This window comes from Lissotriton helveticus, chromosome 10, assembly GCF_964261635.1.
Source record: "Lissotriton helveticus chromosome 10, aLisHel1.1, whole genome shotgun sequence".
Lineage (NCBI taxonomy): Eukaryota > Metazoa > Chordata > Amphibia > Caudata > Salamandridae > Lissotriton > Lissotriton helveticus.
The window spans coordinates 497,632,535-497,644,615 of NC_136071.1; the positions used below are offsets into that span (position 1 = coordinate 497,632,535).

Consider the following 12,081-nt stretch of genomic DNA (forward strand, 5'->3'; position numbering starts at 1 on the left):
GGCTCCAAACGTGGGTGGAACCCAATCCCCTTTCTAGTGACGCTCAGATAATTGTCTGGTGCCAGCTGTGCGGTCAAGCCAGACCATAACAAAAGAAACAGTGAAAGAAAAAAAGCAAGTCAAATAAAGGAGAAAACAAATAGAAAGTGAAGAGGATCTCACTTAATCTTAGTAAATATAGGGAAACCGGTAAGGAAGAAAATAGACACACCTCATAAAATAAGCCTAATCCTGGAGTTATATTTTCTCAAAACCAGATTATGCAGCAGACGTGGGCTCTTGTTTCCATGGTCATTTATAATGTTATCGCTCAATTCCCCAATCTTCTTCAGCACCCTGAGATCATTTTTGACAGTCACGGAAGGAGCCGTCTACTCCGTGAACAAGACCAAAATTATTTTTCGCAGGCTATCCTATGGTTTGTTGTGTCAATTCTTGGGATATTGGCAAGGTTAATAATTTGCTTCTCCTGTACTGCACCCTTAATATTTAACTAACTTTCACTAATGGCATTTATGTTTCTTTCCATAAGGTTTTCTTACTGTATTACTCCAGCTGTCCATATTGAAAACTAGACAGCTGATCATAACCAGACTCTCCTGTGCTTGGCCATTGCACTGGGACTTGGATTTGACAGAAACAAATAGTGATTGCTGATAGGTAAATTTGGATGCCATGAGGTAAGACTGTGCTTCTAGCTGTCCCTTGTTGCTGACCCTTAGCACTTTGGAGCTGGGTAGACAGTAGTTAATTCAGAAGTATTTTGTTTACTTATCAGAGACTGCATGAATATTTTCTGGGTCTAACTCAGTGGAGTCCAGGTGGAGGTGATTATAATGGTTTATGTTTCTAAGAAAGAGTTTACCACAGCTAATCGTGTTTTATTTACACTCTTTGGGAATGCAGACTGGTGATTAATTTGGTGCATTTAAGGGCAGTGTTTCACTTGTAGGTCTCATGCGCGTGCCTTAAGCCTGGTCTCTCAAAAAAAGGGTTTGAGTTTTTCTAAATCACCACGGATAAGCTGGATTATTAAACATCCTTGTCTTAATTGGGAGATGGAGAGTATTAATCTATGTTATAATGGTCAAATGTGGGATGTGTGGAATGTGTAGAATCCTAGGGATTCCAGGGATCCAGAACACCGGGGGTGCTTTCTTAGATTTTTCCATGCTTCATTCTCCCTGTGCCTTTAATCCAGGAGGCACTGGGTTCAAATGTCAGCTTTTAAGCAAAGATGCATGCCGATCCAGGGAACATCTTTCACTCACAATGGCACCCTCACTCCTCTTCTTTACAATGGTAATTCCCCATTGCTAATGCTGTGGGGTTGTTCGCTCTAGGGAACACTCCTTCAGTGCTCACTAGGTTTCATGGACATGGTGTTAATTTCGACACTGGCTCACCCAAGTTTAATGTGCAGCTTCACCTTAGTGATGAGAATACAAGACAGACGACATACCTATTGTAAGAGGTTATGTGCAAAATTGTCTGGTGGAATGGATGGGGTTTCCAGGATGGTTGAGGCTGTTTGGACCCCAACAGTAGTCACTGGAGCATCTGAGGAAATCAAGGGTGGTTGATTAACCATATGTGAAGGGCTAACATCTTACAGAGGAGTTGAGCTGAATAGGACCTCTTCAGGAAGGCAATGCCTTTATGAACCCCTTGTCACATGCATGTTGTTTTCCAGGGCGCTAGCAGGCAACTTTAGCAGTGAAAGGAGCTGGAAAAGAACCTTCCAAGATTAGTGTTAACAGACTACGGATTTGGTTAACTGTGTGTCTCAATAACCACCAGAAGAGGAGAAGGCTAGGAGTGAGATTCTAAAATGAGGCTATGGGATTGAGGTGGATTAGTTGAATGATTGTATGACTACGTAACAAAGTGACCAGTGACCAACCCACAGCAAGGACAGACCCATATCCCCCCACACTTTTTCCTGGTTTCAAACCTTACTCTCATTCAGCATCCTCTGCCCCTCCACTCAGTAAACCCTCCAGCCCAAAAAAGCATTGTCTCACTCACCTTTCCCCTCAAACATGCCAATGAGTTGAGATCCCATTGCCATTGCCACGTTGGAGATCAGGCAGGATGACAGCTTTTGGTTGTGAGACATCAAGTCATAACGTGGTGAAATGAAAAAATAGGGGATGTACGAGAGGAAGTAGAGGAAGCCTCCGGCAGCTGCTGCAACATTTGCTACAAAGAGAAAAAGACAATAACCATACTAAACAGAAGTGAAATGAATCTGGCACAGATACTGTCAAGGGTCTACTAACCATATGCATATCTCTATCATGATGAAGAAAATCCACAACACTGAGCAGCTGCATTACAATTGGACTTCTATGAAAGAACAAGCAAAAGTGCAAGTGGGGTAAATGAACAAGCTACTTCCCTTTGTTAACACCACATCTGGTAGAGACTAACTAGCCACAGATTCCTTACCTTGGAATTATCCCCAGGCGTCCGACTAGATATGTAAAAAAACAATTGTGAGCAGTACCCTTACGCGCAAGTCGGTGGCATCATTCAGCTCCATGTGGTGTCGTCATCGCCAGAAGTGGTATCTCTGTGAGCACCACCCCAGCGTGCTGATGTCTGTTTCTTTTTACGACTTTCCACGCTAGAAGAGCGGAGCCACAAAGAAGTCTCACCACTGGTGCGGATAACTAGGGCCCTGAAAAGGGGAACAGCCCTGTCCCTAGAAATCTGTTGTCAGAGCAGGGAGAATGGGTGGGTCGGTAAGTAATCTTCAGCAAGATAGAGTCTCTACCAGATAAGGCACTACTGAAGGTAAGTAACTTGCTCACCTGGTAGATAATTCTAGACGCAGATTCCTTACCTTAGAATAGATACCAGAGCAATACCGCCGGGAGGTGTGTCTGCTTAACTGTTGAACACTAAAATGTCCTGAAGGACCGAACGAGCAAAGTGCCCATCCTGATGGACCGATCTGTCCAGGCAGTAGTGTTTTATAAATGTGTGCAAAGAGGCCCACGTTGTTGCCTGGTAGATGTCGTGGAACTGAACTCTGCAGGCCAACGCTGTAGTCGCAGCCTCAGCTCTGGTGGAATGAGCTTAGGGGTTGCTTCTTGGCCAATGCGTAGCAGATCTTAATGCAGAGCACGACCCATCGGAAGATGGTTCACTTCTGCACAGCCTTCTTTGCTCAGACATACCCCACGAAGAGTTGGTCGTCCACCCGGAACTCTTGTGCTGTCAAGGTACAACAACAAGGTGTTTTTTTAGGGCTTTTTTTAGGACACATACCTACTCTTCCTTGGAGGTATGTGGAAGTAGGCAGGGTGATGGATTGGCCTACATTAGAGGGAGCAAGACATTTGGCAGAAAGGAAGTCCTAATGCATGGAACTAGCTTGTCTGGGGAGATTTTTAGTTATGGAAGCCTGGGTCAAAAAGCCTGGAGGCTCACTGACCCTCCAGGAAGATGTTATTGCCACCAGGAAGGTCGTCTTGATGGTAAGGAGCCTGAGAGGAAAATTGTGCAACGGCTCAAAGAGAGCACACAAAAGGAAAGTTAGGACTAGATTAAGGTTTCACTGAGGCATGATGATTTGAAGAGGGATGGCTAAAACGCCAACTGCAGAAAGGCTGAGATGGCAGAAAGATAGCCCTGTAATGTGCCCAAAGCAGAGTCCTACTAGGCAAGAGAAGGGTTAGAGAGAAGGACTAGAGAGGGGGACACAAAGAGGCTCAATCGGTTTCTCTGCACACGATGCCACAAACCTGACACCAACGGCAGGTGTATACAGTCACGGAGGAGGGTAGTCTGGCTGCCAAGATAACATTGCAGACTTAGGGTGGAAGGTTAAAAATTGTCAACTGCCACCATTCAATATCCATGCGTGAAGGGAGAGCGTTGACAGGTTTGGCTAGAGAACCCTGCCCTGCTGCTGCAGAAGATCCCCCCGGAGAGGCTGCCTGATCGGAGGACAGATGGCCATGCTGAACAGCTGGGGATACCAAACACTCTGAGTCCAGTCCAGAGTCACAAGGAAGATTTGGGCCCGGTTGTTCCTGATCTTCTTGAGAACTCTGAGCAGGAGTGGTATGGTTGGAAAGGCATACAGAAGGCATGAGTTCCACTTGAGACAAAAAGCATCTTAGAGAAAGAGCCACCTTAGAAATGTCACCGAACAGAACTACAGACTTTGCACGTTATTGGAGATGGGGAAAAGATATAACCAAGGCTTTCCCCAGTGCTGAAAGATCCCTTGCACCACCTCCAGATGGAGATGCCATTCGTGTCCTGCTAGCCATCTTAGGCTGAGTTAGTCCACCCTGGCGTTCAGAAAGCCTGGCAGGTGTTGAACTACCAGGGATATGCTCTGACATTCCAGTCATGTCTCGAGATGCAGGTCCTCTTTGTAAAGGTTCCAGGACCCCATCCCGTTTCTTGCAGTACCACAATGCGGTAGTGTTGTCCTTGAACACTGGTACTAGCCTTCCCTTGATGGAGGGTAGAAAGGCTTTTAATGCCAGCCTGATCACTCGGAGCTCCAGAAGGTTGATGTGGAGTATGGATTTCACCAGAGGCCTCTGATCTCCACCTCTCCCAGATGGTCTCTCCAGTCCAGGAGTTACAGACCTGTTACCACTGTCAAATCTAGTTGGGGAAGGGAGAGGGGTTGGCTTCTGACTCAATAGCAGCTCGTTACCCACCACTGCAGATCTTTTGCAGTTCCATTTGAGATGTGGACCATGTGGGAGAGATTCCCCTGGTGCTGCTCCCACTGGACTTTAGGTCCCACTGCAGAGCCTGTATATGCCAGCGGGCATGCGTTACAAACAAGATGCAGGAGGCCATGAGGCCCAACAACCTCAGTCAGTCTCCGTAATCCAGGATAGAGGCTGAAACATCGGTATCATAGCGTAATATCCTGGACTCACAGTTCGGGTGGATAGGCCTGAAACTGCACTCTGTCCAGAACAGCTTCGATGAAATGGAGTGTCTGTGAAGGAGTAAGTTGTGATTTTGGCATGTTGATAGTGAACCCCAGTGAGTGCAGGAGGTCGGCCGTAGTCTGGAGGTGGGGACAACATCCTGATGCAAGCCTATCTTCAACAGTCAGTTGTTGAGATAGGGGAAGACTGGCACCCCTGTTCTCTGCATATGAGCTGCAACCACAGCCATAATCTTGGTGAACACTTGAAGGGTGCTGGTAGGGCCAAAAGGGAGCACGGCTAACTGAAAGTGCTTGTGGCCTCTTAATGTAAACCGTAGGCAATGCATGTGGGCAGGCAGGAGGGGAATATGAAAGTATGAACCCTGTAGGTCCAAAGCTACAATCCAGTATCCCGGGTCCAGGCCAGACAGGACTTGAATGAGTATGAGCATTTTGAACTTCTCCTTTTGGAGTAAGAAATAGAGCGGGCCAAGGTGTAGGATAGGATTAAAGCCACGTAAGGAGCCAAGATTAAGAGACTGTAGTGCATCCATTGACTTAGCCACTTCTGTATCTTTCTTCATTTTCTCGAATGACTTATCTACTTCGGGTCCGAAGAGATGCTCTTTGTCAAATGGAATATTTAAAATATATTATTGGACTTCAGGTTTAAAACCAGAAATCCTCAACTAGGCGTGCCTCCTCAGTAACACACTTATTTTGATCACTCTAGCTGCGGTGTTAGCAGCATCTAAAGCACATCTAATAAAGGAATTCGAGATGAGCTTTCCTTCTTGCACTGGATCTTGAGCTTTATCTTTGTGCTTATCTGGGAGACATTGAAGCAATTTCTCCATTTCGTCCCAGTGCTCTATCATACCTGGCAAGTAGGGCCTGGGGTTGGCAATGCACCAATGATTCGCTGCTTGGGCGGCTACTCTTTTATCAGAGGCATCTGACAATTTTTACTCTTTGTCTGGAGGGGAGGGGGGGCATCCCCCGCCATCTGTGAATTGGCTAGTTTAAGGGCATTAGAGATGACCAAAGAGTCTAGTGGTAACTGTCCTTTAATAAAAGCTGGATCAGATGGAGCAGGTTTATATTTTTTGTCTATTCTGAGGGTTAGAATACAAGAAAGAACTGGGTCTTTGAATGTATCATTGGCATGTCTCATCATGTTTTTGAGCAAAGGGAGAGTCTGACTAGACCGTTGTGTGTTACTGGATGTTTCAAATAAGAAATTGTCCTCTAGGGATTCCTTGTGTAATTGTACCCCATGGTGTTCTGCAGCTCTAGCCAGTTTTTCTAAATATCCTACATTGTTGTCAGGAGGGGAAGACTTTGCAGGGTAAAGGTCTGGGTCATCGTCTGTGGGTGAATTAGTGTTCTAGTGTTCTAGGGGAATGTGGTGGAAGAGGAGGAGAAGGGTTAGTACAGACATTCTTACTCTTCAAAGGAATGTGATACTGTGTGTCCTCTGACTCAGGTTTGCGCTTCTGAGGCAGTTTAGTAAGAACATGTCCTGTATCTGGATTAATATAAAGTCCCTTTTGTTTTGGGTCCGATTTAGGTGGTGAGACGTCGCAAATTGGATCCTGCAGCTTCGAAGGAACATGTTTTGGCACCGAGGACTTCAGTGCCAGGGTGGAATTACTTTTTGGCACAGAATATTTCAGTTTCGAAGAAGTCTTTGATTTTGGTGTGAAGGGTTTCGGCTCTGAAGCAGTTTTCGGCTTCGGCTTGATACCCGACTTTGGGCGACACAATCCTGAGCTGGAAAGCTTAATGACGTGTTTCAGAGCCGAGCCAGAAGTAGGGACGTCAGAAATATCTTCTCCGTGCCGACCGTGGCCCAAAGGCGGGGGCCTTTTGCTTGGTCAGAGTAGGATTCTGTGGCAAGAGGTGCGGTGTGCTGTCTTCCATCACGGTGTCCAATTCTGGAATGGATACAAGTTCTTCCTGTTCTTCTTCTGCCCCTTGTGCATCGAATTCTTCTTGCTTGGATCCTTCACCGAAGATGTCCGGGATGTATTCGATGTTCTGCCTTTGCATTTCATGACGTTGAGCCCGACGATCACAGAGCTTTTTCTTAGAACGAAACGATCTGCATGCGTCGTAGTCCTGTATATTGTACTTCGGAGATAAGCACAAGTTTCACACTTCGTGTGAGTCGGTACCTGGATACTTCGCGTGGCACCGAGGACAGAATTTGAATGGAGTCCGTTCCATCAACTGCGAGGTAGACAGATGCGGTTAGGCCCAACGGCCTTCTCTGAGTTTTCTTATCGAAATAGAGATTTTTCTCGACCATTACAATATGCGGAGAAGTGGAATTTGTGGTCGAAACAATACCGATGCGGGTAGAGTGTATTGCTCATCGAGGAAACCCGAAGAACAGTTTTGAACCGGAGCGCAACAATACACGTCCGGACCCGATGGTGGAAAAAAAACAATCTAAGAATGGATGTCGATGCCCATGCGCACTATGACCGAAAGGAGGAGTCACCTTACCTCGTGACTGGAAAGACTTCTTCAGAAAAAAAACCTTGCAAACATCAATGATTTGTCATGGGTTAAGGTATCCTTTCTGCGCATGGCACATACAGAAAGAGAGGCCAGAGAGTTGATGAAACCGACAGTTCAGGCTTATCAAATAGTAAAGGCAACTCACTCCATGGAGCTCTATTTAGAGGAAGTTACAAAGTCCCATCATCATTTCCTCTTAGTGAGATTCAGACTCAACTATCTGCACTTTTTATTGGCCGAACCTCAGGGTTGGAGAAAGCTGGAGGATTTGGGAACCTGCACCTGTGATAATTTCTCCACTCAAGATACCTTGCACTTTGTTTTGTTTTGTGAGCATTATTTGCACATTCGTAAACGTTTTATATTACCAGTTTTAAAGGACAAAGGCTTTCTGCAGGCTAGGCCAGCTTTAATATATTTGCAGATGCTGAATAATGTCTAGGAATTTTTTTTATATTGCCAGTTTCTTGGTGGCGGCAGTAAAAGAAAGGAAAAAAAAAGGAGGGATCACATGATCTGATATATTAAATCCCCACTCCTTCTTAACTTAAAATAAATTGCCTGTGAATCTGGTCGAGGGACATCACGTTCTGCAAATTCATTTTTTTATCAAACATTTTAATTATGTACAGTTTGTAACTTAGACCATATATCATGTTTGTGTGATTTTGCTTGCTGATCATGTATTACTCTGTTTTATCAATGGATTTGTTAGCATGTTTTTATGGTTTTAATTAACCAAATAAAGTGATTATGACTAACTGACATCGGACCCAACACTAGATGGCAGGAGTATGCAAAGCATGTGATTTCACAGCCCACATGTCTTGAACCAAATGCTGTCATCAAACTCTAAGGCACTCTCTGAACAGTCCAAGGAGGAATTGGAAATGTCAGTTTACTGTGGTGTGGACTATTGAAACGTGGTTAGAAACACTGCAGAAACTGCACTAATATTTTAGAGACTTAAGCCTTGGGATAAAAAATAAAAAAAATGGTAAATGGGTTGGGCATACATTTCAACTTAGTGCTTCCCTCAGAGTGCAACGGCATTACTTATTTAGATGTTTTTGAGCTCCTTTTAGATAAACCAGTGGACCTATTGTTCATCACAGAGACTTGGCTGGATGATACATCTGACCCGATTGTCGCACTGGCCACTCCTGAGGGATATAAGATCTCCAGAGCAGACCACACAGAGGGTGGGGGAGGGGTGGCTATTATGTACAGGGACAAGTGGGATCTCCACAGGGGAGATACTAACTCATGGGGTGACTGCGAAGCCTTAGATTTTAGTATTAATTTTTCTGCTTACTTTCTCTCTCTGATTTATAGACCCCCCAGCTCTGCTGGGGCCTTTCTTCAATCATGGGGTGATGCAGTGACCCTCGGGCGCTTCGCTTCTCCCATTACATGGTTCTGGGGGACTTGAACATTCATCTCGACCAGACTGAGTCTAAAGACTCACTTTGCCTTTTGTTCTCACGCCCGCTATTCCTAGGCACTCTCTGCACGCTTTCGCTCCAGTGGATTTGCCTAGCTCCCTCAGAATTCTGAAGTGTTTGAAATCAGGCTCGCCCGCTGATCCCTGCGCGGCCAGATTGCTGGCAGCAGTCGCGGAGACCATTAATCCAGACGTGAATAACATCATGAACTCCTTCCTTCTTGAGGCACGTGTGCCGGAGGTCTGGAATTACTGCCCCGTTTCCCTTTTGCCTAGCTTAGCCAAGGTCTGCGAAAAGGTGGTGACCAGACAACTTACTGAGTTTGTCGAGGGGTAGTACCTCTTGCATCCAGCCTAGCCAGGGTTTCAAACTTCCTACAGCACTAAGTCCGCATTGGTGGAGGTCTCCGAGGCCATTCATGAGTGTCTGCATGCCAGCGAGAGAGCAGTTTTAGTAATGCTCGGGCTGTCGGCAGTGTTCAACACGGTTCCACACTCACTGCTGCTTGCCTGGCTCACTGAGATAGGTGTCTCGGGCTCTGCTTGGGGCTGGCTCAGGTCCTTCTTGGAAGGGCGGGTGCAACAGGTCTGGCTGCCGCCAGCCTCGTCAGCCCCTCAGCCGGTCGCCACAGGGGTCCCGCAGGGGTCCTCCCTTAGCCCCCTTCTTTTAACATCTATGTCACTCCTCTGGTCTATTTGGGCGAGGACTTGGGGGCTAAGGTGATTGCCTACGCAGATGACACCCAGCTCCTTTTTACTTGGGAAAAGGATGCAGACTCTGTATTCTCTGCCCAGCACTGCTTGTCTTCTGTTTTCAAGTGGCTTGCTGCCGCCCAACTCAAATGCAATGAAGACAAGTTCTACCAACAGCTAATGGGAAATCAGCTAAAAACCTGGGAGTGTGGTATGAGGATAATCCATCCTTTTCTACCCAGGTTAAGAAGGTCACAGGCAACTGCTTTGGTCTCCTTAAAACTTTAAGGAGATTTCTTCCTCTTCTCTCTGCTAAAGAGACAGTCATTCGTGCTCTGATTCTCTCTCGACTGGATTATGCCAATGCTTTGTATGTGGGCATCCCGGGATATTCACTGAATAAACCTCAGGGTATCGAAAATGCGCCCGCTAGGCTTCTCCTTGAAATTCCCATTAGGAGTAGTGTGCGATACCATCTTCGCTCACTTCACTGGCTTCCCGTGGCTGAACGGGTTAAGTTTAAATCCCTTGTAATTGCCCACCGCGCCCTCCATGGTAATGGTCCTGTCAACCTGCAGAAGCGGGTTTACTTTATGTCCTGCAGAGACAATTGCGTTCATCAGCACTTCTTTTAGCACAAGTGCCCCGCTTCATTCTTCACAGGCTGGGCGGCTGTTCCCTTGCCGTAAAAGCTGCTCAGGCATGGAATGCCCTTCCTTTTGTGCTTCGCAATACCCAAGACCCTTTGGCCTTTAAGAAACATCTAAAAACCTATCTATTTGCCTAGTGTTAGTTTGCTGACTCCTCCTGGCTCGCGCCGGGACACTCTTCGGAGTAGCTGCGCGCGTTATACAATTATATAACATAACATAACTGAGGGAGTAGGCAATTCAGGTTCTGATTCTCCAGATAGTTACTTATTTCTCCCCAAAGGTCTACCCAGAGATTTGGGATTTTTTTTTAACTAACTAACTCTTAAGGTACATAAATATGATGGGTTGGTATCATATTTACCAGAATTGCCAAATGACTCATAATGACTGCCTAAAATTTACAATTGTAACCCTCAATAATGAACTGTTCAAGGAAATAACTTCCAATTCTGAATAATGAGCAAGAGCATACCATTTATTCAAACAAATGTGCTAGCTAAGAAGGAAGAGAGCCTATGTGATGGCATCTCTGGCTTGTTGTAATACGCTACGATAGTCTTGCTAGTAAACTAGTACACAGGCTACCTGTGAATAAACAAGCAGAAGGGCAGAGTTCCCTATCTGATATAATGTCATCAACATATACCCATCTAAAAAGATCTCCCCTTGCTTATAACAAGCCTGATTTATTACAAAAACCAATGGGGACATATAATTTACAAAAGCACACATGATCTGCTATATGAATGTCAGGAGAGAGGTGCATGGGAGTCCCTGGGAGAGAAATAACCAAGCCTCAGCACTGTAATTCAAGCCACTCTGACGGCAGATTCAACTTAACCTCTGAATACTAACTTGTCCTGCTAGTCTTCAACTGAAATTTGTCAACAAAGGAAAGAAGTCTTAAGAGTCTTAAGTAACGGGATCTACACCCTCTAGGTTTCCTTCATTTGCCAACTTCCTATCAACTTCTGCACTTGGATAGCTCTTTACTCATTAACCACCCCAGATGGTGAGGAATTTGTTTTTTTGGGTGTGCTGGCTCCATCGCATTTGCTTAGAACCAGGGTTGGACTAGGGTCAAGATTGGGCACAGGCATCCAAAAAAAAGTGGTCCTCATTTGAGGATCCCAACCTTTCACAATAAATTGCTTGGGTATGATCATGGAGTTAAGTGTTGGCAAGCATTTATAGTGATGAAAGTATTCCAAGGCTTATAGTGCCAGTACTTAAATTGGAAATTAACATTCCAATGGAAAAAATATATGTTGGAAGCTCAGAATTCTTACAAATACTAGGAACTCATTTTTTAAGTGATTTTTTTAATCTATGAGTGTGCTGTGGATGTTCCGATGAATTTTCGCTGGGAAAGAGTAAATGGCACAGACCTAGACTGCATTTTAGACTGACCCTGGACTTTTAGATGGATTAGGTTACTTACCCTGTAAACATCTTTTTGTGGCATGTAATGCTTTAGATTCATATGCTTTGCATACTACTGCCATCTAGTGTTAGATCTTGATGTGTGAAAGTTGTTTTTCTTTGAAGAAGTCTTTCGAGTCACAAGTGACTCCTCCTCTTGGTGATATAGTATATGGGCATCGACTTCACTGTTGGATTGATTTACTGAAGGCGGGTGAGTATAGAGTTTACAGTTAATGTAGTAAAGAGGTGTCCATGCATAGCAAAAAAGGTAAAGGAAACTGCAACGGCCACAGGTGTCTGGGGAGGAGGGTAGGCGCATGTGAATCTGCAGCGCTACATGCCACAAACAGATGTTTACAGAGTAAGTAACCTAATTCATTCAAGGCATGTGTAGCTGCAGATACACATGCTTTGCATAGACTGTAAGG

At 45.3% G+C, this 12,081-nt stretch overlaps 1 protein-coding gene across 1 annotated transcript in view; it reads right to left on the reverse strand.

The window, feature by feature from the left end:
• ABCA3 (ATP binding cassette subfamily A member 3) overlaps positions 1–12,081 on the reverse strand; it is a 633,557-nt gene that overhangs the window by 353,462 nt on the left and 268,014 nt on the right. Inside the window, exon 9 of the mRNA XM_078663005.1 lies at positions 2,029–2,202. Within this exon, the coding sequence (XP_078519131.1) occupies positions 2,029–2,202 (174 nt within the window). The remainder of the gene's footprint in view (positions 1–2,028; positions 2,203–12,081) is intronic.